Here is a 27916-nt window from a genome sequence, read left to right on the forward strand (position 1 = left end):
ATTTCACTTTCTCCCATTAATCTTTCAGCAGTGGACTGTCTCATTCTTATATAATCTATGACAGAGTATATAGCTTGTTTTACAGTGGCATAATAAACACACTGAGCACCCATCATAGCAGCATAAACAGCCTGAGCCTTTCCTATATAAGCACTTTGGAGTCATACAAGTACAAGTCATTCAGTGACTCAGCTGTAGCCTGAAACACTTGAGATGAATTTATGGTCTGAGATGTAGTGAACCTGCAATTTCTCCAATTTTAAACTTGTTTATTTTACATTCAGCACTTCTTTCTTGACCAACTAAAGGGGGAAAAGCAGGAAATGAGACTTAGGGCAGACAGTACACTTAAATACTGGGAATATGACTGAAAGAATTGTGGCCAAAATAAACAAATATACTCTGTAATACATATACTGCTGTTAAACTTAATAAAAAATATTACCTCTACAGAGAGCACATGACACATGGAGTTAAGGTAGTGAATTGCAATCCACCAAAACACAATCCAGTCTCACTTGTATCTCACACCCAGGTCAGACATGGACCTCAATAGGAAAACCAGCCAAAACATCAATTATAACCCAGGCCTTGGTCACTCTGTTTAGTCACAGCAAAAGAACCGCAATAAACTTCTTTTGAGATGTCGTAGATCCACAACACTCACAAGAGAGCAACATATTACATTAAACATATTACATGCCACTGAAAAACAACAAGGGAAAATAACAATATGGATTATATAGCAAATAAAGGATCAGGGAATCCTGGAGCAGACATTTACAGATTTTTTCACAAAAATTAAGCTGCAAATGGAAATCACCTTCCTAAGTAAGCTAAAAAAGATTTATGAATTAACAGTGCACTCAGTAATTTTTTTAATATGTCACCTTGGATTTACACTGACACCTAGTGGTGTGGATGCAGCATCATTTCAACGCAATAGTTTTTAGTTACATGATGCCATTGTAGAAATTCACTATTCACAGTAATACAGGATTAATAGAGTGGCTTGGGAAGCAAAATTTGTTTACATTGATCAAAAGAGAATATTTGCACACAAATCGAGCTTCTTGATGTTTAATGTTAAATGCACAGTTACAAAACAGAATAAAATACCAGTAAAATATATGTTTTAATTTTTTTTAATTTTTTTAATTTTTTTATTTCAAAAACTTCAAAATAGGTTTCAGGTTCAAGAAAGTAGAATAAGCTTAAACACAATGCAAAGCATCATATACAGACAGATAAAATACATTTTATATATTGCAGACAAGCCATGTTGGGTATTACATATTTACAATATGTAAACGTCTATATACAATCTTTTTACATAAAAAAAAAAAAACAAAAAAAAAACATGGTCTCTATTTTGTTTTGTGTGTTTGTTTATATATATATATATATATATATATATATATATATATATATATATATAATCCCCACTAGCATTTGAACTACAATAATGAAAAACATTTACAGATCTGTCAACACACTTTCTCTTTTTTTATATTATAAATTTATTTCCATAAAAATATATCTCTGTACAAAAAAAAAGTTTTCTATTCATTAGTTTTCCTTTTCAGTCTCAGAGTTCTGTCTGTGTATCCACAATGGACCGCTCCATTAAGGTCCCTGTACGGTTTAATGTCACAGTTCAGAAATCCTTTTGGTCAAGTACATAACTCATAACTGTCTCTATTCCTTTTAAAAGTACTTCAAGGCTGGGCTTGTATTCACTTGATGACTGGAGAGAAATGCATGGTTGTAGAGAGAGAGAGAGAAAAAAAAAAGGAACTAGACAAGTGCATATTGAAATATTTTCACATTGATCTCCACACAAAATTGATATGTTCATCATTTAGTACAACATTTTCTCATGGAACTATAATATACATGGTTTTAACCGCACACTTTGCCATTATAAGTTGCAATGTGAAAATGTTCAAATATATTTATATGCATTATTTTGGGGGTGGGGCTTTTCCCCTATTTTTAATGATTATGTTTGTTATGTAGCGTGCACATAGAGTATCTTGTTGTATGATTACCATAAGGGACATTAAAAAATAAAATAAAAATAATAATAACATACAGCATAAACATTTCCAATATTAAAATACATTCAGTGCAACCCAGGTATTTTCAACTTCCAAACTCCCAAAATAATTGAAAACATTTTTGACATATTTCCTTAAAATAAAACTTGACAGAATTTAACAAATAAGAGTATTTAAAAGAAGCACACTTTCTTGTTATGCTAACAAAACCTTTGATGAAAAGGGTTACCATATACTCATCACAAATATGCAAATATAATAGAATTTTAGTTGTACAACATGCTGGTCTCTATTTAAGTTTATTAAATGTATACTGTATGTGATTTTGTTGGGCTGAGTAATAAAGGAATATTAAAATAAAGGAAATGGAGGGCTACCAGGCACAGTTCCTCAAACACAAAGATGCGAGCACCAGTTTTAGGGTGATGAAAATGGTCCGACACTGAGAATGGAGCATGTATCTGACATGTCAACAGTCTCTCTGGGAAATGACGACGAAATGTTTTGGGTCTTTTACCCAATGTACTTGTAGCATTGCAGTGTCATAGTAAAAACCATAAATGCTTTAATGCTTTTGATTTTGGTTGGTCTTTATATATATTCGCGCACGTGTGTGTGTGTGTGTGTGTGTGTGAAAATGTAAATTAATTGCATGTTTTAGGGTGCTGGTCTTTATTCTGCCATAGAAACTGGCTGTTCTTGCCCAGTGTGGACTTATAATAATACAATTGAGCAATGAGAAGTGAGTCAGAGCTCTCTTTGAGTAGCTGGATAAGCCATAGATAGAGTTATCAAGGCACTGTTACAAGAAACTAATGGATGTGTCACACATGAAACAGGCTGCATGGATTGTTATTTCAGGAGTATTTCATGTTAGTAAAACAATACGTATAAAGAGATGTGACTCTGAAGCCCTTCTGCCTTGATTTTGTGTGTGTGTGTGTGTGTGTGTGTGTGTGTGTGTAATATCACTTGCAAAGTGCATCTTTTCATAGGATTTTAAAGGGGAAATTTAGTTGATAATCCGATGTGAATATTATAAATTTGGCAGAATGTATTGCACTTTTTATTCATTTCTATTATTGTAGGTTTGCTAAGACATAAAACTCTAGGGTAAGACAATGTAAAAAGCCAAGCCAGTGGGAGATAAACTGCACTGAAATAATCATAACTGATGTCTGATATGTGGGAAACACTTATGCCATCCACACTGATAAAGCAATTCAAAATGAAAAGAAATAGGCTACGAAAAAGGATGACAATCTTATAAATATAAATTGAAATCCAACAGGAGTAAAATAATGCGCCTGCCTAATTCTTTGCCTGTAAAATCCCAAGGGAAATACAAACTTTGCTTTTTCTATCAACTCACAATTATAAAAAAGCACTGGGTAATACTGTATTAACACAACCATTATGGGCTACCGATTTCAAAAGTAATAAACCTGTAAAAGCAATCATACCAAAGAGAGTTGAAACAGACTAATGTATCAATGTGAAGTATTGTGTACTGTACAGCAAATAAACTAGAGGAATTCTTATGAAATGCTCATGAAAATAAATACCATTTATAGCAGGAATAATTAAATAAAAAATGCCATAAGAGAGGCTGCATAAACTCACTGAAAATTTCAACCAATCTGTAAAATTGATATTCAATAACTGAATATGTCATAAACATTGGCCAGTTAAAGGACACTGCATCCCAGAATATAATGCACTTAGAACATTGACAACAAAATGTATCATGTATCATCTCTGCCTTCCATATTGCATTCAACATCTTTGCATAAAGCAACAGCTGCACTCTCATTTAGCACTGCATATGGATTCTCATACTGAGTGTGATACAAATTAAATCGTTACAGTAAAATTATTAAATACAGTTGAGTGTACCATCATCGAAGTTGTATATGCCTCTTCAGGTGGAAAACTCTAAACTTGCTCTTAAAACCTGTGCTGTTGATCATTTACAAACCTTCCCATCAATATTTTGGGACATAAGTCCAGCCTTGGATTTTTTTTCAAGGGTGTAATCTTTATGTCCCATTTACCTATCAAAAGTGTGGATTGGGCATAGATGACACAGAGGACTATGAAAGCAAAGAGAATATGAAACAATGCTACAGATATTTGTAAATATTTTGATGCTCTTTTAGATGTGACTCCATTTGGACTAATCCTAATGTATTTATTATCCTTAACTTCAGAACATGAGGACAGAACTATCATCTGGTTATGAAAGACATGGCTTGAGTCATTTTTGCCTTCATACTTCAAATCTCCAAGGGCTATGCTGCTTTATATAATCTAAATATGAAAATCATTGTCTACATGATTGAATGACATCAGAAACTCAATGGAACCCAGAAACCCAACCTAAAATCTGAATCAATGACATCATATCTTTAAATGCTAACTAATGGTTCTTCCACATAACATCCCAGCCCACAAACCAATCATGACACATAACATCCTTTGAAGACCATTCAGACAAGGAGGGGCACAGTGCTGTTCAGATAGCTCTCCTATAAAATATAGATCCTTTATAGTTACTTTCAAATGTAAGCTGCATGTAAAAATAACAGCAGACAATGGCCAAGAAGTCAGCTTCATAAAGCACTGAACACAAAAACACAAAACACGTTCACCATGTCTTTTCATGTTCTCCTCCACCAGGCTACTCAGAGGGTTGCTCGGACTGTCCAATCTCAGTCGGGATTGTGATAAGATGGTGGGAGAACACTCTTTCCTCCAGGCAGGAATGGGTAGACAGAGGTGCTACAGGTAGAATCCATGTCTTCTAATAAGCCTCAGAATCTCATTCCACTTCAATTGGAGATCTGAGCCCTCAGGCGCTATTACATTCTCAGGGAATTGATGGTGAAGGTGTCAGTGAAATGTCCTCAGTGATGTGAACAAAGGCTGCACTTGTTTGCAGTTTTTTGTTTTTTTCTGTTTCGATGTGTAAAGGGGAAAATCAAGCCAAAACACACTCCATGGAAAGAACTTGGTGTACAAAAGAAAAACAAGCTTCGGCTCACTAAGACACACTTTTCTTGACTTCCTGAGCACATTTAAAGTCCTCCGCCTCACAAGTAAGAATGGGCGGCCTTCGTTTTACCAAACAATATACTTCTTGCATTTGACAAGCGGTAGCTGTGAGCATCACATTTGTCCCCTCGCTGTGCCACAGTTAACAGGAGGTTCCCTCAGAGGGCAAAAAGATGAGGGTAGCGTAATAATTTTTTATCTGGTTGTCTCTCAGTGTTTCTCTGTTTATGCTTTTTTGCTGCATCATTGTCAGGGTTTATCACTTTTTTGTAACGATTGGAATTGGTTTTCATAAAAAAAAAAAAAAAAAGAAAAAAAAAAACAATAATAAACCTCTTTATTTCGTTGATGTGGCCCATTCACAACTATGGGAACAATTGTGTGGAGAGGGGAAGATTATATCCAGCCTGTAAAGAGAGGAAATAAAACAGAAATAATTCAGAAGAAGAGAAGATACAGTTGACAGCATTGTTGGGAAAGCTATCATTAAAACTGAAGCTTACAAGTGAGTCATAACTACACTACAAGCTACTAACAAAAGGTAGCTAACTACATTGAGTCTATTAAAGGTGCCAATGTTTTATTAAATGTGTATATATATATATATATATTTTTTTATTATTTATTTTTTTGCAATCAGAGTAGTGTATTTCTTTAAAACAAATATGATCTCTATTAGGGTGACAACATCAAATAACATTTGGACAGATAGATTTACACTAAATACAACCAATAAAACCAAAAACATCTAAATGTATATAAAGTAAAAAGCATAGTTGAACAAAAATATTTCACTACAAAAAAGATTCTGCGCAAGGACTTAAAATAATCAAATAATCACTTTGTAAAGGCTACACTATGTAACAGCTGAGCTACTGTCATGCTACTTCAAAATGTAATAAGTTGGGTAGTTACTATCCAACACTGGTTGTCAGAACAAACCACAGATGGACATGGCAAAAAGAGTGTGAAAGAGATCAAGAAAGAGAGAAAGAGAGGTGCCCAACATAACGGTATCAGACATCATAACAACATTATAACACCAAATTGGAGGTACATTTTTAACTCTCATGTAATTTGGATAACTGATTACATAACATCTTCAAACTGTAGAAAAGTAGAAACATTTTTCCTCAAGACAAAGTGCTGTTTCAAGCTGAAATCAGCAGAATAGATATAAATACATGGGATACAGCGGGAAACCAATTACAGATTCTGCCCAAGTTCATAGTCTGCGGCTTAGATTACATGCTCTTTAAGGAAAAACTTGGAAGAGGGTATAAAAGCAAAAAAAAAAAAAAAGAAATGTAATTCAATACTTTTCTATCCTTATCTACTTTCCTCAGCAGTTTGCTTTCTATTTTGTCTGAGGGCAAAACTAGGATGATAAAGTCGGTTTTGGAAGTAAAATTTCACTGGTTTTAATTATCTCTCCCCAACTTCACACTCAAACTATTTGCTGAAAATGCAGTTTGGAAAACAATATCAGAAATAAATAGAAAATGATGCCAATAAATCATTTCAAAGCAAATATGTAAGAAAATATTGCCCTTTCCTTAAGGTCTATGTCCTTGTTCAGCTTATTACATTGCAAGATTTTATCTGTGCTCGGCAATAACCTTTTCATCTCTGACGTCACGGTAGTTTGTACAGTCCCTTTATTAAGCATCTTAGATGTGAATGCAGAAAGCTAAGGTCATGTTGTATCTTTTAGCTCTGGAAAATGTCTACAATTAAAACATGAAAAATATATATACTGTATATTTATATATAGTTTTTTTCATCATCTTAAAGGTCCTGCGACTTACAGTCCGAAGCTATTTTTTTGACATACGTAATTGAAGTCAGGTGGTCAAACGCAATTCCTTTTCAATTTCAAGCACAATTCCTCACATCCTCCCAAAATGACCTTGCATCACACTTGTATTGAAAAAGATGTAGTTAGTGAACTGGATAATTAGTGCATAGCAAAGAGGGTTGCAAATATTCTAAATATCCATAAATAGACAGCTAACGTTAATGAATGAATATAATACAGCATGCATATTTTTTTACAGACTAAAAGCTGTTTACTTGCATACAGTATAGAGCTACATGTCATAAACAGATGTGGCTTATTTGTCAGGTTTATTCCTTGAAACAAACAAAATATGAAAAATGATTACTTAAACAATTACTTAAGACAAATGCTCCTGATTAAAACAAGGCCAAATGCTGTGTAATACGATGTGTGTAGATCCTGGGGTAATCTTCACAAAGACAGCTGTTCCCGTGTCCTAATGCCTGCAGCATGCAACCTCTGTCAGTGGAACTTATCTGTTTTTTAACCTCTAAAACAACGCAATTTTGAACAGGTTTGACTTCTAATCGAGTGTGACTTTATTTCCGGAAAATACGTTAATAATAATTAATGGAAAATACAATTTGTCCATCAAGTAATATAGTTCATTAGTGTAAATACATACATACATAAATACTGTTTGCGGTTTTTGAGCAACAACTTAGCGCAATATAGAAAGTGCGTTCAGAGATGTGCGGAAAATTTTGAACGTGGCTAGGTCAATCAGAATTTAGAGTCGGAACAATCTGTTTTATAACAACCATCCTTTTCACGAATCCATCTGGTGACACTAGTTGTGCAGAAATGTCACATTTTACATGTATTTTTACTTTTAAAAAATTGTTCCAGTTGAAGAGTCACCTTTGACAAGAGTAGTCGCTATACTGCAGTGCACACTGTGCTGACCGTGAACTCTGTCTCATTGGCCATGATGTCAGTGGGCTGGATGTTGCGGTCATACATTGGGTTCTCAAAAGTCGCCCTTCCGTTAGTGTTCTCATGGCCCGCGTAACCATTGAAGGGTACTTTGGGCCTTTTCCTGAAAGAAAAGCAAGATACATTCACAAATGTGTGCTTCATCTGACGAAATAGGGACAGAGATTGGAAAGGATAGGAAAAGACCACAGTATCTTTTGTAAATCACTTTACCTGTGTTTGTAGAGATAGAGAGCAAAGCCTGCTATGATCATAGCAATAAAAGGCACTAAAATGGCTGCTGCCACTGAACTGCTATTGGAGGCAAAGTTGTAGCCTGGATTCTCCCCATTTGGATCAAGGCCTTCTGTAAAACAACACACAAATAAAGATTTATCAGGCACAATCAAATTAACTGAGTGATAACATCAGAAAATGTTTCTTTTCCTTCCCAAACATGAATGAAAATAGAGGAAGTGCAAAATAATTTAGTTGCATAGGGAATTAATTATTATTTACTTTATATAACTAACCACAAGTGAAAACCTTTGTGTCCAAGCATGTGTTCAAATTAATTTTAAACCACAAAACAAATAGGAAATTAATTAATTAAATGTGAAAACTTCATATCCCACTGTTTTGTACAACTCAACCGAGAGACTTGTCTTTGGGATATGTCAAACTGCATTATCTTGACAATGCTTTTTAATTACTTGTATCAAGGTATGGCAAAGATGAAGTCATTCCGTATTCACTTTTCAATTAAAACCACAGAGCTCTCCTAAACAACAAGAGAGTGTCAGTGCACCTGTTCATCAGACAATGCCAAAAAGCTTCCCAATAACATCAAGCCTGCAAATGGGGGATTCAATTAACTAACTCAACAGAGCCAGCCCATCAAACCAACAGAAAATGATGGAATATGGGCACACACGTACACACACACTCTTCCCACTACGGTCCCACTTATTAATAAATCTTCTGTTTGCTCAATCTGTCAGATGATGTTGGGATAGGAGTCTATACACCTGTCGTTTATAGATGTTTCATTACGGCAGGATTTGACAGACTGCTCAAGGTTGGCTTTTACATGTTGTACACCAGATATTTTCACAGGTTCAATTTTTCTTTCTCTCTTACTGTAAATACACACAGATTTGTTAAATTCTATTATAATAGTACCTACAGTAATAGCTAGTGTGGCTGGTGTAACACACTGTATTATAATAATACCACAGTAATAGCTAGTTTGGCTGGGGTAACATATTACAATATGGTTGTATTAGTTAGCAACAGTTAATGCAATAGCTAACATGAACAAACAATGAACATTCATGGAATTTATTAATCTTGGTTACTGTTAATGTCTACATATACCAATATATATATTTTGTACATTCAAAAATATATACATTAGCATTAGTTAATGCAATATGAACTAACATAAACACTGAGCAATGTTATTTTGATAAATTAACAATAGACAAGGATAATAAATGCTGTGAAATAACATTTCATTCATAGCTGTTGATACCTAATGTATTAACTAATGTTAATGAATAGAACCTTATTGTAAATTGTTACTGTGGTTGGCATTTACAGTATGTATAATTTTAAAGATGTAATTGATAACTACGGTAATATCTGAGGAAATGACAGAGACAACATTTTGGATTTAAGTCAAATAACCCTTGCTTCATTTTCCAACAATAACCAATATTCCATCTGTCAATTTAGATGTTCTAAACACAACTATACTTCACAAATCTGTCAGACGTAAAGGTGAAGTGTTTAATTTCTGCACCACTAGCGTCACCAAATGATAAAGACTGTCTTCAGGTTTCCAGAATACTCCCCTTGTCTTCCATTGGTCATTAAACAGATAACACGCCCCAAACTCACACCACTGGTTGAGCCAATGCTGCTGTGTCGGGCTGGTCAGGACACTCAAACAGAAAAATATTTTGATAGTGCCACAGTCGTGACACTTTCTGGGGTAATTATCCTACAAATGTCTTTCTTTTAGCTACCTTTGCACAAGCTTGGAGTAAACTGTATTTTAACTTAGAAAAAGCTATACACTTCACCTTCTACAAACAAGTCGTCATATGTAATGCAGTCCTATAAGATAAGCACACATACCCAGCCTCTGAAGTCCAAACTGACCGAAGCCTTTTCCTCTAACAAAGCCTTGGTACACAAAAGAGTCAGAGGAAGGCATGTATGACACCTATGGAGAAAAGTGCAAAACAGTGAGTGTCTCATATCATCAAGTACATTCAAAATGTCAAAAATGAGCCTTTGAAAGGTAAAATGTGTCAGCAATGTGAAAGACTACTTATGTTTGACATTTACTTTCCAACCTTCACTGAGGCATAAATATTGCACATATGCACAAACACACACACACATGTACGGCACAACACAGACACACACACAGCTTTCACCCTCACTTTCTATCTCTAATGCTTTCTTATGTGCCCTTTCTTTCACGAATACACACAGACACACACACACGCACACACAAAAGAGCCACACACTTCATGGCCCACACTTTTAATTACACTCTCCAGGTGCTTGTCCCAAGTGCATTGGAGTGGGGAAGAGACGTCTGGCCCTGATTACCCAGCAATGATTTAACTGACATTTTAATTAAAAGGAAAACTTTGTCTGTGCTTTGCTATCCCCAGGAGTGACAAGGTTTGTGTGTGTGTGTGTGTGTGTGTGTGTGTGTGTGTGTGTGTGTTGTAGTAGTTGTAGCAGCCCAAGGTCTGGCCCTAGACAAGAGCCCTTACATCAGCCTGTGATTATTGAAGTACACTTTGGTCGGGTGTCCACTGTGCATCTTTTGCCTTCCTTTACGATCGTTGCTTGCCAAAGCAGATTATGCGACATCTACGGTCTAATATGTCAGATTGTGCAATATACATCTTAGCTAAGACTTTGGTCATGATCGACAGCGTTGACTGGGTGTTTTAATTCACAAGTACATGTCCGTTCTGCCAACTTAATTTCCACACGAGAATTAAATTGTCACATGCACATCATCAATTGTTGTGCTCTAGTTGGCTCTTCATTAGAAAGCCACTGTCGCAACGGTTACACTACATACAGTACTTTGGAACTGAAACCCAAAATTTCTTACATTGTCAGAACTTCGCTGGAGGTTAAAATTCATTGCAAAGACAATTAATCGACTGTCAGTGAGCATGTCACATTATGGATTCAAAGACAAATTTAATATTTATGTTAATAAATATTTTACAATAATAGTGAAATATACGATGGCAAAAACTATGCAGTGTGTCCCTGGCACTAGAGAACATTAAAACATAAATCTCCACCTTTCAAAGTCTCTAAGTGAGGCCATATCTTTCAGAAGACTGCATGCAGTCATACCTTACAGCAGAGAGGACTTGCATCAACATAAAAGCATGGCTGTTGTAATCAAATGTAAGATGTTTACTTTTCTCAGTTACCAATCCACTTAATTATAAAGCCCATCAGATTGCTTGGTCATGTTAAATTGCTTTTTGTTCCACAAGTTGACACAACTCAAATATCTGTGTTTGCCTAATATATTCAAAGCAAACAATGTATTTGAACCTAATCCATTAAAACCTGGACAATGAGGAGAATCATCACAATGATTATTATTTCCACTTTTCAGACAACAGGGAGTCTCTGTTTCAAAATAATGGGATGCAATGACAATTTTAGGGAAGATCAGAGAAAAAATAAATAAACAGATACATATACATACATGTCCATCCAAAGCCCAGTTGTCAATTTTAAACTTATTAACAAAGATCTCCACAGGCCCGCGAATCTGATACACCTGCAGCAACAGCTGGGCCTCTTCCTTCTTATAAGTACCTGCAGGAATGGACAGGATATAAGGGTGTTACAATGCAGTAATATGTATTAATCTTAATGAGTGAGGCAGTTAAAGAAATAGTTTAAAACCTAACTAACTTCTTTTTGTAAAATGTTCCGCTTGAAAAACATGCTTGTGCTAACTTTCTTTAAAATAAGTGCCACATGGTTTGATATTTTGTTATTTAATGCAATGACATCCATTTATTTTTAAGTGTGGTTTTAATGTCCAAATACTTTTTTTTGTTTTTTTTTTTTTTTGTTTTTTTTTTTGTAATAAATAAGTCATACAGTTGTAAGAACAGTTGTACATTGTATTTCCATTTTGGAACTTGGCAGTGTAAAATAATCAGTGTAAAACCATTCATTCTGGTGTATGGAAAAAAGCGTCCCGTACATTCTGCTAAACCTCTCCATTTGTGTTCAGCAAAAGAAAGAACACCCAACTGGTTTGGAATGGCATACTGGTGAGCAAATTATGACAGAATGTTTATTTTTGCATAAACTATTGCTATATTAGAAAACAAAGTGCAATTTGCAAACAGTTAAAGCCAGAAAATTGGCATTCCCTTTCTGTTGAAACATAACCAATTAGTGATTTGCACCATGTGTTGTAAGTAGTGCTGCATAATTTTTCATAATTATTCATGATTAATCGCAGATTTTGAAAGTGCTGAAATTGTACTTCATATATATATATATATATATATATATATATATATATATATATATATATATATATATATATACTTCTTTTCTATCAAAATGCACATATTTCTTTCTTAGGAAAGAAAACAAAACCATATGTAACAATAATGCTTTATTAAAATTTCCCAAACAAAGCCTTCCACAGTATAAAGATAGAAATGCACTAAAATGGAACCAATTTAAGTAACCTTAAATGTTTTGCAAGTCTAAGTGGGAGGTTGACTAATTGAAAGAACTATGCAACCTTAGGTTGAGTATTCATTGCAGTGCACATTAAAAGTCTAAACTATCATCCTCCACAGACTGTGGCTATCTGCTTTGCTACAGCAATCTTGAAGCCATATTCACAATTCACGTCAGTGCATCAATGTCAGCGTCAAGCGCTTTGAACTCCACATGAAAAGCGCTTGCAAACAACATCTCGTTCTGCATTTTCGTGACAGTTAAGACTTGACGTGCTTCTGTGGTAATTAAATTGCACCTTACAGAGCCTGCAAAGTACTTGATTTTTGTCACAAGTCCAATCTGGGCAATACCGTTAAGCAGTCCTTTCCCCATGATTTGATCATGGACAAGGCTGTTGTGTGTGTTTGTGGTGTTTGTCAGTATAATGAGTCAAGGCAGACACATCGCAAAGGTTCCACCCTGCTCCAACAAGTGTATATGCTGGTTTATGCTTTATTAATGGTAAATATGTTAATCACGTTAAAAAAATTTAATTAATTGCATGCGTTAACTGACAGTAAAAATTTTAGAACACTCACCAGCCAGATTGAGCTGTACTCCACTGTGGTCCATGAGAGTGCCATTGACCCGATTGCTGAATGGTTCAAAAGCAGTTATGCTCAGCATGGCTGGCTGCTTCTTCCCTAGATATTCGTATGAACCCCTCCAAAGAGAGTTCTTAGCAAACACTCCACTTGGCACTGAGAGACACAGAACAAAATGAGAGTAAGAAATTAAATAAAATAAATAGTGTTAATATACATTCGAAGTAACAAATATATTCAGGTGTTTTTAAAGTATGTAGACTATGAAACTTACCAGGTAGCTTGGTGTTGGGTGGCTCTTGCACAGTTCCAACTGTTTTACTGCTTGGTCTGTTATCGGCTGTAGGACATGAGATATTACAGGTTACAGGGGAGATAGGGCAATTGAACAAGACATTTTACAAGCTCTACTAATAAACAATTGTCTCCTGCTCTCCCCTGAACATGAAGTGGGCTGCTATGGTGACTAAGCACTGTTGTAGTCCACACACCCATTCATGCCATATGGAATCAGCACAAACACTAAAACAAGATTATGATGCATACTGTTTGAAGAAAACATATACATGTTAGATTAGATTTACAGTCCCACATCTTAAAGCATGCTGGATAACATGGATTATCAGGTTTTTGTACAAATTTAAGGAGGCCATACCAGCTCAAGTGCATGACCAGATACTAATTCTAATTCTTAAATAATTTATTAATTACAATTTTACTCAAATTGTAATGATAAAATAATAATAACAATAAAACATTGGGAAGAAGGGTTTTTATAATTTCTCTGTGCTCTTCCACAGGTGTTAATATCTCTCAACACCAAAAGGCCAGCAGCACCACCCAAAAGCATATTTCAACAGCTCTTATAGTGAGATCCATTGAAGCTTTCATTTTAGACTACTGCCATCTTTCTCCAGGCCGAGTGAAAGGACAATTGTTTGTCTGATAATTGTGTCCAATGATCACAGTCACCACAGTGAATACTGAATGGGAATCATTTATCTGAAAGAGGCCATTTCAGAGCACTCTGGGCTGACCAAGACCAAATCAATGCATTCCAGTGGGCTAATCAGAGCTCTACTAATATGAAATTTCAACAATAACATGATGAATTGAGCACAGTGATCACACCAGTTGTGGAGACGAAGTGCTCAAGCAATTCTGTTAGAGTAAATCTCAAAGTGCTGGAGTATTGTAAATCATTAGGTGTGTGTGCTGTTGAAGCAGATGGGCTAGACCTAAATACGCACATGTGGTACGAAACCGTTGGATGCAAATCAATACCCTTCCACTTAAAACTTTAAATACTCCATAGAACCTAAATTGGAGTTTTTGGCTTTAAATCTATTTCTATTACCTTTAAAGCCATCTACATGCTAGTTTATGCCAAAAAGTTATCAAAATAAACCTTAAGCAGAAATATGCATTCAAAATGTACAGACTTTCTCTTCTGGGAAACTGCACCAAAATATTGATGGCTCCTACAAAGCCCTTTGATATGTCTCACCTAAACTTCCAGTTTCAATAGAAAATGTCAACACAGGAACTGCACTTGTCAAGTAATTTCATGGGGCCTTTAAAAGTTTGTTTGTCAGTGACTTGATGCCACGACAGCTTCTGTGGCTGTTTTCATAACAAAAAATAAATAAATAAATAAAAAAAATAAATAAATAAAAAAAGTCATAAAATGTAAACTGATTAAAAAACTATATACGATTTTTCAAATCTATGCTAAAACTCTAAAACTTATTTAGGCCTGACTTTGCTAAAAATATTTTCAAAAGTTACTTTTCTTAACGAATTAAAACCAACACAATCCAGTAAAATATGCTTCAGAGATGGGCCTTTAAAAAAACAAACAAGATATTTAATTGAAAAGTAAAGCTTTAAGTCAGTACGCTTTAGTTTATGAGTGAGCTAAAACACTTTTTGGTAATTTGTTTTATACATACGTGTACACAGTGGAGGCTTCCCCGTCCAGCTGCCATCGGCCCTGCAGGTGCGGTGCTCAGACCCTCCAGCCAGGTAGAAGCCAGGCTGACAGGTGTAGATCAGTGTATAACCCAGAGAAGGCAGCTCTATAGCACCTACATCCACCTGTGCAGGGAGCTCAGGCTGATTACAGTGATGAGCTGAAGAGAGGAGAGGAGGGGTAAAAATCACATCCTAAAAAGGTTTCTCTACATTATTCATCACTACTTATCACTTTTTTTTTTTCTTTTTTTTTTTGGCATGTGAAAACAAAAAGCAGTGAGCAGGAAAATCAAACTGATACATTCATAAAATTGTGGCTAACCAATGCACTCAGGCTGCATTCCACTCCAGGTGAGGTTGGGCAGACAGGTACGGGAGATGGAGCCAAGGATAAGGTGGCCTTTTCTGCAGCTGTAGTATACTGAACTGCCAATCTGTTCAAACAAACAAACACAGTGAATAAATGACAAGAAAAAAATTGTTCCAGATGTATTTATAATAACTCTGTTTGATATAATAAGCACCTGGAAGCCTTGAGAGTTGTTCTGATGTCCAAAGAGAGGAGTGCCAGGATCTACACAGCTGGTGTGACTAGGATCTGTAATCCCACAATCAATTCACACTAACTCACATCATGGTGTCTATTATAGTGCTGGTATACATGGTTGAATCCAGTGCAGACACCAAACATGTTGGTAAGAGAGGCATTAATATGCCTTAACTTATATACCATCAGTCCATAAATAGATGCTATTAAATATGCACCCAAATATACCTGTATGTTATCAAATGAATGCTTACACTTGACTATATATACAGCTAAACCATCAAATATTAAGGACTACAAATTTTAGATGTGTAATAACATGATAATAACATGGTAATTAAATGTAAAAATAAATGCTCCAATATCAATAAAATGACATCAGGAACTATAATTATTGGATTAGTTGTTAAGAACATGCTAATAAGATGATAAAGAACATGACATTTATACTGTGACCTTTATATTCGGACATTAGGCCAGATTATTTTTTTTCTTTTTATATATAATGTTGGCAGCTTAAATGCTTCCTCACCTATACAAGATGGCTGGGTTCCACTCCAGGTTCCGTCATATTGGCAGTAACGGTGAGCAGAGCCAACCAGAATCAAAGGTGGGTAACATGAGAAGGAAACAGAGGACAGGTAAGTGAACCCTCTGTCTTCCCGTTTGCCCTGGGCTGGTATCCCAGGATCTCCACAAAATACAGCTGTGAAGGAAAGAAAATTGCAATGAAGAAAATAGGTACCATATTACAATGTATTATCAGCACTACAAAAACTAAAAGGACAGTTTAAGTTTTTAACTGAACATTGTAAAAATGCCTAGTAAGTAAGCTATATTTGTGGATATAGATGCAGTTGAACCCTGAGAGGACAAACATTTATAGTAAAAGTCCAATTCTATTTCGAGCCTTTCCCAAAATATACACTTACGAAAACATTGAGGCCGTTCGCCACTCCAGTTCCCTGTGCCCTGGCAGGTGAGGATGGTTGGAAGGGAAAGCTGGTAACCCTGATTACAGGTATAGCTAATGCTTGAGCCCCACTGGAAGTCAGAACCCACCACCTGCCCATTAGGGATGCTGGGAGGAGCTGCACACACAATGGCTACAAGCAGACATAGATGATAAGACATGTTGAACAGGATAAAATGAAACAATTATATCTAGTCATATTTGTATTAACTCATGTTCATTAATCTGAAGAAATTTTAGGCCCAAAATACTCTATACAAGCACATCATAAAATTCCTAAATGTATCCTAACACTATCCCCTCCTTGAGTACTGAGGTTTATTATTGACAGAGCAATACAATAGTGCACATTAAGTATAAACAATGGGGCCACACATTTGCATTATATTGGCCAAACATTCACATCTTTATGTGTTTGCGTAGAGCACCTTCCTGGCCTTGATCTTCTACAAACAACAAAGCCAACACAGCCCAATCATGTTGAGGATACAGGAAGCTTTAGTTAAAAAAAAGGTTAACTCAAACCTTTGCAAACAGGCTTGGTGCCATTCCAGGTGCGGTCCTTGGTGCAGATGAGTGTGGAGGCACGGTCAGCATCCACCGTGAAGCCCGGTGAGCACTGGAAGCTCACAATGTGGCCGTAGGTGAAGTCACTGCCCAGTCTGACACCATTAGCAGGCACTCCGGGATCTCCACAGTTAATGACTGGATGTGGACAGAGAGAGGAAGACTAAAGTCAAGAGGAGGAGTGACCCTAAAAAGTACTTGTACACATAACAAAACAAGAGGCTTTTATTTAGAAGATGCAACTTGGTTTAATATTTTCTTTCAATGAAATTTACACATTTTGACTTGTATCAATGTGACTTAAGGACTTTTCAAATATGTTTTTGCTAAATGGCTGAATGATAACCATGTCTTTGCCAAAATGTAGATAATTTGGAACCATTATGCAATTAGCCCTTTCATTGGCATAAATAATAAAAAATAAAAAAAATTAGACAGAAACATATTAAGTGGGTCATAAAGTGGAAGCAACAAAATGTTTTATTATTAAAAGTGGTGCATTTTAATTAATGAACTGTTCTAGGAAGCAGCATTGGAAGGCTCTTTCCTCTAGTCACTTCCTGTATTCTGGAGCCACCAGCACCTGCTCTGTGCCAAAGACACCAATGTGTCTGGAGCCATAATGTCTGTACGTGACCTCCATTTGCTCTAAGCCTAAACAGTGTGCATTGTGTTTTTATGAGCAAGGCTAGTCACTCAGGCTGCTGCCAAGAGGTGGGGGGGCAGGGCTTCTCTCTATCTCTCCAACACAGGCCTGCTATGTAGACGTCCCTGATCAGCTTGTGTCCATGGCTGAGATAATGGAAAGCACTGTATCTCATTATATAGTCCGGTTCCACAATGATTAGAAAAGCTTCATTCGAACAAAACCAATTCAACCCGGCCTATGGATTCCTCAAGAGCATGGCCACTGAGAGCTTTACTTACCAGGGCCTAATTTCCCAAAAGCATCGTAAGCCTAAGTAGATTGTAGAATCCAACTTACGATTCATCTTAGTTTTGCGGCCCATTTCCCCAAAGCATCGTAACTTAGGCAGTACTTGAAAATGCTCGTAAATTTACAAGTGCTCTGGAGTAGTCGTACAACGCTAAGAGCATTGAAATCACATAGACTTATGCAGACACCTGCAGGACAATCACAAAATTATTCTTCATACAATTTAAATACCAATAGCTACAATTTATGATGAGACTTTAATATCAGGATATATGTTTTATATTTTTATTTTAACAGACAAGTCTAATAATAATAGTAATAATAATAATAATAATAATAATAATAATAATAACAATAAGGAAATGCATAAAATAGTGTGTCTAAATGGATGAATAGATTAATTAGTAAACAAATAAAGTTATTTGTGTGGACTAGTAGGACTAGTTGGTAACAACAAAGTGGTGGCATGATTGATGCAGACAACTGTATAAATTAATATTAGAGAGAGAAGAAAAAAGGTATTAAATTGCTGCCATGCATAAAAATTGACGTATATATTTGCTCATCATTCTACATTTACATTTATTAATTTGGCAGACACTTTTATCCTCATCTCCTCTTCCTCTCTGACACCCAAAGGCTCTCTCGCCAGCACTACAAGTTGTGTAGCACCACACACAACGCATTGCTGTCACCATTATCACCTTTGGGAATAAAGAGCAGACCTTCACTTTATTAGTGAATGTCACTAAAGCGCATCTTCCAAATGTCTCCGCGCAAATAACACATTGAACCTCGCAATATTCAATGAATGCTTGCAATTTGCAGGATCATACACAAGGCCTCTACTGTCTTCACTATTCCTGGAAGCTTTTATATCAAGAGGAATTTGTGAAAACAAACTATTACAAATGCACTCCTGATATAAGAAGATTGTGAAAAAGGAAAAGATCGTTCTACACAAAATTAGTTTAAAAACAATATGCAAATATACAATTAATTAGGTTGAATATTTAAGAAAATATCTTAAATCAAATGTTAGCGAGGTAAATTGAAAATGATTGTAAAATGATGCAAAATTATAATGAAGTTACAGTGATGGACAGCACTAAATGGTCATATTTCTGCACTGTCACACGGGCAGCGACTCTCTTAAGTAGCACTTAAAGTGTCCTCGCACATTCATGCTAAGTGCAGTTTTGGGAAACGCACATAAAAAATAAGATCGTAAAATTGCTCATAGAAAACGCACTTAACCGCTCTTTTTTTTTTTGGGAAACGGGGCCCAGAGCAGTTTAGCGTAACACTAGAAAAGCTCAAAAATAAGACAGTGCCTTTCTAGGCCACTTGAATATACCTAATGAAATAGCATGATGAGCAGTTTTCTTGCTTGGTTTGATGTATTTCCTCTTGAAAAATGTTGTTTGGGTTGGACATATAGAAGAACTAGCTTTTAGTTAGATCCAGTCAATGACTGGATCATTTGAATAAACAAGTTTTTTCTTCTTCTAAAACATTGTTTGTGTTGGTAATATCTTGCAGTGTTGTTTATTTCTAGTCATATTTTCATTAACAATGTTTTAATTAAAATTGTTTAATTATCCTCATGATCCAGTCTATGCTAATAGAATAATTGTTTAAGAAGTACTCTGGCATATAAAGTACTGTGCAAAAGTTTTAGGCAGTTGTAAAAAAAAAATAATTATAGTGAGGATGTTTTAAAAAATAATGTCATGAATAATTGTATTTATTTATACAAAGTGCTATTAACACACTCACACACACACACAAAATAATAATAATAATAAAAAATTTAAAAATGGTGTGACCACCCTATGCCTTTAAAACAGCACCAGGTACACCTGCGCAGTTTTTCAAGGTTGTTGGCAGGTAGGTTGTTTCAAGAATCTTGGAGAACTTGCCACAGTTCTATGTACTGAGGCTGTGTCAGTTGATTCTGTCTCTTCATGTAATTCCAATCTGACTCAACAATGTTGAGATCTGGCCTCTGTGGGGGCCATGCCATCTGTTGCAGGGCTCCCTGTTCTTCTGTTCTAATCTATTTTATTTGCAAAAGGAATGATTGTTAAATCTAAAACTGATATTATCCTAATCCTACTGACACACTAAAGCAGAAGATATTAAATAAGCATATTAAGACAAATGTTTTTGTGAAACATCTAATTTGCCTGAGACTTTTGCAAAGTACTTTAGAACTGCAATTTGGATTTCATGGGGTCTTTAAGTCCCATCCAACTTCCAGCAGAGCTTCTGTTGCCCTATTTTGCATTGAAACAGGAAGTTTTGGTAGAACATATCAAAGAACTCATTCATTTTTTAAAACAGCCAATACGCTTTAGTTTCGTCACAACCATGAAACATGATTTGGTACTTGGTGGTCCATTGCAGGGGGAGGGATGTTCTCATTTTCCATCCATCGGATGAGAGGTCCTGACTCTCTGTGGTCATTAAAAGGTGTTACCCCGGTGTCCTGACCAAATTCCCCCCACTGGCCCTTATCAATCATGGCCTCCTAATAATCCCCAACCATTAGTTGGCTGTATCACTCTACTCTCTCCTCTCCACAAATAGCTGGTGTGTGGTGAGAGTACAGGCACACTATGGCTGCCGTCACATCATCCAGGTGGATGCTGCACACTGGTGGTGGTTGAGGAGAGTCCGCTAATCACTGTGTAAAGCGCTTTGAGTTTAGTATCAGAAAAGCACTATATAAATGTAACGTTCATTCATTCATTCATTTTAGATTCATTTCATGATTGGATTATGTTGTGCAGCTTGAGTCATCAATAGTTCTGGCCAAAAGAGAAAGAATTTGAATTGCATATATCTGCTAAAAGTGAACTTTGTCAACTTTTAGGAGTATACAAAAATATAGATGGCCTCAAAGCTAACACACACGGAGAAAAAGCCACAAAACTGTAATTTTGATCTCATGGGGTCTTATGGGGCTTTTCCACTGCACGGTATAGCTCAACTCGTCTCTGCTCGTTTTTTGGGGGTTTTCCACTGTGGATAGTACCTGGTACTTTTTTTAGTACCACCTTGGTCGAGGTTCCAAGCGAGCCGAACCGATACTAAATATGACGTCAAAACCCTGCAGATCACTGATTGGTCAGAGAGAATCGTCACTACCAGCGTCACTGGATTTGCGACACGGGATATCAACCCGCTAGTTTTAAAGTTAGCAACAGCGATAGCAATATCATTTGTTCACACGACTTTCAAATTGTAAAAAAAAATGGCTGTGCACAAAACCACGCCGTGGTCAATAAACGAGGTGCAGACGAACGAAACGACGCGGAACAAAAAAAGTCTTTCAGGAAGTGTCTCAGCTGTTGGCGACACACGGCTAACACCAGACCTACCAACAGTGTAGGGAAAAGTTAAAAAAAACTTAAAAGTGACTACAGAACCATCAAGGACCACAACAGCCGGAGTGGTTCAAACAGAAGAAAGTGGAAGTGGTTCGACCAAATGGACGCTATCTATGGCAATAGACCGGCGAGCAATGGGAGGGAGAGTGCCCTGTTGATGGTATGTTAACTCTATATTCTGCTTGAAAGCTTCACTTTATTTAGTTGACCAGCTACTGGAAAGCTTGCTTCTAAAACAACCAGGCCAATTAACTGTTACACTTGTGTAAAATCACCATGCAACATCTGCTTTATGCAGCACAATGAGCTAGTAGCTAACAGCTAGCAGTCATGTTATTGTTTATGGTCAGTAATGTTTGTGTCGCGTTTAAGATGATGTCACAGCAGTAGAGGCGGCGCAACTATGACGATCAGCCTATAATCCCACCCACATTGAGGCGGCACTAAACTGCAGTGGAAAAGCAAGCTCAGAAAAGTAAAGCGAGCAGAGTCGAGTCGTGTCGAACCGTAACGTGCAGTGGAAAAGTGCCATTAGTGAAGATTGCAAAAGAAACAGGATATCTAATCTGTTTAAACTCCTTTGGAGGTGTAGATGGGGCACCTGTGCATTCCGGCATATCACCGGTCCAGGTGCCATTGACGGTACAATGACGGGTAAGCAGGCCATTGGAGTAGTAGCTTTCTCTGCAGGCATAGGTGATAGAGTGGGAGAAGATAAGTCCATTATGTAACTGGATCATGGAATTGCGAGGAGTGCCAGGGTTGCCACATGAGACCACTGTGGAGAAGACAAGAGCAACAGAAAACATGGTGTGAATGATACATGAGACACTTAAAGGCACAGTGCTAGGCAAAATGGAGCTGCATTATGCCCCTCCTCCTCTGACCTGTACAGTTATTTGTTAATTTGCCATTTAATTCATAAACACATTTACTGCAGGAGACCTCATACATTAAACACTCCTTTGCCCCAGGACAGGGCAGATGGAGCTCAATCATGGGTGTGTGCCAATAAAGAGCAGGTGGGCACACACTCACAACCAGGGACGCTACCAATATGGGCAAAACATCTGGGCACTGGAGACCTGCCAACTTGGAAACAAATAACCTGAACAGTGAATTCTGAGATAAACATATATAACAGCATCTCTGTGATTGTGATGTGAAAAGACCATGTTCTTTATACCAGTGGTTTTCAACTGGTTTTGCTTCAGGGCCATGATTTTCCATTGACAATTGTTACAAATGTGTGCCAAAATACTGTAGAGTTTAGTTGGATATACATCCTTTCACAGTAACAACAAAATATATGGGGAACATTTTGAAAGTTGATAAGCCTATTTATTTATGCTTTTCTAAATACATACAATTAGACTACATGGTTAGTTGTGGTTTATTTTTTTGTATTCTGCATTGTTTTACCCTGCTCTTCGCGACCTTATCAGAACAGATTTGTGACCCATTGTTGTGTCGTAACCCACCAATTGAGAACCACTGCTTTATTGCTACAGTAAATTATGTTATCATAATACACACCAATTTCAGAGTGAAACCTCATTTCCTGCTATAGGTTAATGCTGGAACATGCATAAATGAAAAAAATCCCCTTGATCTCCTCCTGAAAACAATGTGCTTTTTATGGTGCATTTAGGATGTAAATTTATGAGAGGGAGCTTAGGTCGTCATTGATTTGTTCTCTCTCAACTTCTGCATGTTCAGAAAATCTACCTTTAAAGCCACAACAGTTTGCTGAATTGGCATGGATAACAATAGCCCAGGGGTCAAATCAATAGAGAAACACAAACTTAGGCCCTTACACCCCTTCAAAATGCACAGCCTCATACATCTGTGAAGTAGGAATGGATTCCGCAGGCAGGTGCTTTTGAGATAAAAATATATAAAATGTTTAGGGATTAATGTTAACAAGATGCAAGATAAAACAAATGGCTGGTGTTAAAAAAGTGGGGTAAGAGAAATGGCATGCATCTCCACATGGGCAATTAACCTGGATTTTCTGCTTCTTTGACATGCCTTTCTCTGGGTTGTCAGCTCGACCCTGCAGGCACTTTGCACAAACCAACATGACCAGAATAATAATGCAGTTAAGGAGAGGAGAGAGAGAGAGAGAGAGAGAGAGAGAGAGAGAGAGAGAGAGAGAGAGAGAGAGAGAGAGAGACAAAAGAGAAGTGCAGTGTCCAGGGGACCAGTGGGGCTGGCATAGTCATTTGGGCTACTCAACTGGATAGTATTCAGCATATTGAGAGAAAAATAACAGTTGGAGTTAAAGTGTAACAGTTGTACAACCTAGGTGTACTGAGTCACTATAAAGCTACATGAGCGATCAAAGAGTGAAACAGACAGAAACCAATCAAGACAGAAGAACATAACTTCTCACCAAACACTTTCTATCTCTGTCTGTCTTTCTCTTTGTCTCATGTTTTGCACAAAGTTTAGACACATGCAAGTTTGCGAACAGAATCAAACCGCAATGAAATAATTCCTTGTCTAAGGCATTAGCATAGTGTTTTTGGTCTTGTAGTGTCTTCCACCAGCAGAGTGATTAATCACCCGCATTCAAGCCACGTTCTCTACAGCCACCCAGGTTTCATTAGTCTTACCATGGCACTCCGGCTGGATGCCCATCCAGGAGCCGTTGGACAGGCAGGTCCGTTCAGAGGAGCCCTTCAGAATGTAGCCAGGCTCACAGCTGAATCGTACAACTCTCCCTACGGAGAACTCCTCTCCCAGACGGATCCCATGAACCGGAATGCCAGGGTCTCCACACAGACCAGCAGAATCCCCTGTAATACACACACAAACTGTATATAGACACTTCACAATGTGAAAAGTTTCCAGTGCACAGCAAAATAATTTTTTCAATCAGTATTTTTGTCTTTTTTTCAGTAAAAAATATCTTATCATCCTTAAAACAAGATACATTTATTCAAGCAAAACTTAAGATCAAAACTTAAGCCTTAAAGGTGCTGTAAGCGATTTCAGCCATTCTACTTCCACGAGACTGAGCCACTGGATTAACCATGCCCCGTCTTTGCAAAACCCTGAACTCCAAAGATACCAAAATAAGCTATATTGAGAGCAGAAACTGTTGTTAAAAATGACAGCAGCAAAATAGTGCCCTCAACTGACAACTGCAATGAGCAACATCGCATAAAAATGCATTATGCCTCAATAATTAGTTGCAACTACAAGATGATTGACAGGCAGAAAGTGTCATTGTCCGCAGTCACATTTTATTTACTGTTTACAGAGTCTAGAGCTGTCACAGAGACTGGCGAGATATCTCATGACACTTGTTTCATTAATATCTTTCTGTGAGTAGTAAACATTTTTGCAAACCTTTCCATGAAAGAAAAAAAAATTATATATATATATATACATACACTTTGGCAACTCAAAATCAAAGACAATGTTAAGCTTCATTTAACGAACCAAATAGCTTTCAACTGTGTTTGATATAATGACAAGTGATTTTCTAGTACAAAATTAGCAACTTAGCATGATTACTCAAGGATAAGGTGTTGGAGTGATGGCTGCTTGAAATGGGGCCTGTCTAGATTTGATCAAATATTTATTTTTTCAAATAGTGATGGTGCTGTTTGTTTTTACATCAGTAATGTCCTGACTATACTTTGCGATCAGTTGACACTATGGTGAATTAAAGTACCAAGTTCCTTCTGAAATGGCTAAATCTGTACGTTATTCCAAACTTTTGGCCGCCAGTGTGTGTATATATACACTACCGGTGAAAAGTTTTGAAACACTCATTCTTTATTATTATTATTATTATTATTATTATTATTATTATTATTCACATTTTAGAATAATAGTAAGGTCATCAAAACTATGGAATAAAATAAATGGAACTATGGGAATTATGTTGTGACTAAACAAAATCCAAAATAAATCAAAACTGTGTTATATTATAGCATCTTCAAAGTAGTCACCCTTTGCCTAGAATTTGCAGACATGTACTCTTGACATTTTCTCAACCAACTTCTTGAGGTTTCACCCTGGGATGCATTTTAAACAGTACTGAAGGAGTTCCCATTTATGTTGGGCACTTATTGGCTGCTTTTCTTTATTATTTGGTCAAAGTCATCCATTTCGAAAACTTTTTTTGTATTTTTTATTAAATTTTAGTTTTATAATGAAATAAATTAATATGGTGGCACAATTATATTTTTGTCTACAAAACTAATTTCAAACATTTAAGCATACGCCTTCAGATCAAAAGCTTTTTAAGATCATGAGAAATATTTCAGTCAAGTATTTCAAAACTTTTGACCGGTAGTATATATATATATATATATATTATTATTATTATTATTATTATTATTATTATTATTATTATTATTTTTATTATTATTTTATTTATTTTTTTTAACATTGTGTAATGACAATTAAGGGTTAAAATATGAAAACGGTGAAAACTGGAGGGAACTATTTTTCATTGGGGTAAAAACTTAATTCAAGATATATTTTCAGAAAAAAATACTTTTTGCAGCACTACAAGCAATTTGTCTGTCCAATGTGAAACCAATCATAACCTATTTTATATTTAATGTACAGTTATGAGCAGCAATATTCTGAACCAATGTGATTTCACCATGGACGAGGATACCTAGGGCAACACTGTGTAAATAGAAACCAATCGATCGATAAAATGTTGTGTAGCAGCTGGTTAGGACAAGGATTCACATTCACATAAAAGAGATATTTTTTTATCGCTTGTCACTTTATTGCCCCAAGCATGGTTAGGACACTGTGTATTATTAACACTTGTAAGCTTTTTGTTAAGTGCAGTATGTGTGCAATATACAATACCCTCATACCAGTCCAATTTAGATCCATTGACAGTAAATGACTAGAAAACTACTATCTACGCAGCCCGCAGGATTTTGAAACTTGCTCTCTATTGCATTAGGTTTTATTTAAAGAGTTTAACTGACATTTACACAAGATAATGAGTAATTTCATTCATAATTTCATTCATATTTATTGAACAACTCTCTGTGGTAGGCCTAACAGAGATGAAAAAAGAGGCATCACAGTGGCTTGGGTAATGTGATAATTTACTTTGAATAAGAAAGCACCGGGGACAGAAAATGTCCCTTAATTTCCCTGCTCATAATGTAGACTAGCATGCTGCTTGGTGTTCTTCAGTAGAAGGCAGAAAGTCTTATGATTGCTAAACAAATGACCTGACCGCTGCCTGAGGACATTAGTTCCCCCACTGTTTACCTAGCCTAGGTCTGTTACAGAGACAGGTATGATATTTCATGGCACCTATTTCAGTGATATCTAACAGGTAATAGAGGCCTTTTCTGCATGTCATTTCATTAAAAAAGAAAAAAAAAAGAGAAAAAAAAAGATCAATTACAGCACCTTTAAGTGTATAAATACTGTACGACCACAATATATTGTTTTTATAAACTTACACTGACAGGCTGGTTATTGAACACAGGGTGTATAGACTGTTCTTTACAAAAAATACCTAATGCAGTCTTTGACAGTCATCAGAAAGAAACCGTGCAATCTTTGAGAAATATGAATGTTATGAATTGTGACATTAACCTGTCAGTGGTTTTACAGCAAGGGATAAAGCTCTTCTGGCATATCTGAGGGTTGCAAGGGACTGATGTGTTTATAGTGGAGCAGGGAAGCTCATTGCCTGGCAGGCATGTGGGAGTCTATGTCACTGAGCCCAATATGAGAAGATTAAAGCAGTTTATGGAGGGACACACTTCTCGCCCTTCAAGACGCTGCCTAAACGGCAATATTGTATTACCGCCCACTGATCTTGGCAATAATCCCAAAGCCACTGATTCATCATCTCACACACTTACGAGGCCTCAGAGATACTGAAGCAATGTGAAAAATGGAGCACTTGCCTCACTGGTGATGTATGATATATGTGCGTGAGGATAAAGTATGCATGATGAGTAGGAAAGAGGCTTGCAGTACCGGAGCAGTGTGGTAGGGAGCCGCTCCATTGGCCATCCAGCTGGCACATGCGGGTGGTATTTCCCACAATGGTGCGCTGGCCGATGCAGCTGAAGCGGATAACAGAGCCCACTGTGCGTCTGTCCCCTGAGATCTGTGCATATGGAGGCATGCTGGGACGATCGCAGAGTACCACTGTAGCAGGGAGAAAGACAGAAGAATTTTATAAGTTTAAGATGCAAGCTTAATTTTATAGGTGCTGTAAGCGATTTTTTTCATGGAAAAGTATGCAAAAAATGTTCCTACTCCATCAAAGATATTAATGAAATAAGTGTT

At 36.6% G+C, this 27916-nt stretch overlaps 1 protein-coding gene across 1 annotated transcript in view; it reads right to left on the bottom strand.

The window, feature by feature from the left end:
* Positions 1-2664: 2664 nt before the first annotated feature.
* The window catches only part of LOC127425333 (CUB and sushi domain-containing protein 2-like), a 463524-nt gene continuing 438272 nt past the window's right edge, over positions 2665-27916 (bottom strand). The window contains exons 56-71 of the mRNA XM_051671189.1: positions 27602-27775; positions 24235-24417; positions 22218-22394; positions 17243-17422; positions 16677-16850; positions 16277-16450; positions 15722-15795; positions 15520-15631; positions 15176-15355; positions 13498-13563; positions 13218-13379; positions 11633-11745; positions 10012-10099; positions 8104-8236; positions 7816-7993; positions 2665-5521 (exon numbers count right to left, since the gene is read on the bottom strand). Coding sequence (XP_051527149.1) covers positions 7834-7993; positions 8104-8236; positions 10012-10099; positions 11633-11745; positions 13218-13379; positions 13498-13563; positions 15176-15355; positions 15520-15631; positions 15722-15795; positions 16277-16450; positions 16677-16850; positions 17243-17422; positions 22218-22394; positions 24235-24417; positions 27602-27775 — 2150 coding nt within the window. The 3' untranslated portion in view covers positions 2665-5521; positions 7816-7833. The remainder of the gene's footprint in view (positions 5522-7815; positions 7994-8103; positions 8237-10011; positions 10100-11632; positions 11746-13217; positions 13380-13497; positions 13564-15175; positions 15356-15519; positions 15632-15721; positions 15796-16276; positions 16451-16676; positions 16851-17242; positions 17423-22217; positions 22395-24234; positions 24418-27601; positions 27776-27916) is intronic.

Source organism: Myxocyprinus asiaticus, chromosome 34 (genome assembly GCF_019703515.2).
Source record: "Myxocyprinus asiaticus isolate MX2 ecotype Aquarium Trade chromosome 34, UBuf_Myxa_2, whole genome shotgun sequence".
NCBI lineage: Eukaryota > Metazoa > Chordata > Actinopteri > Cypriniformes > Catostomidae > Myxocyprinus > Myxocyprinus asiaticus.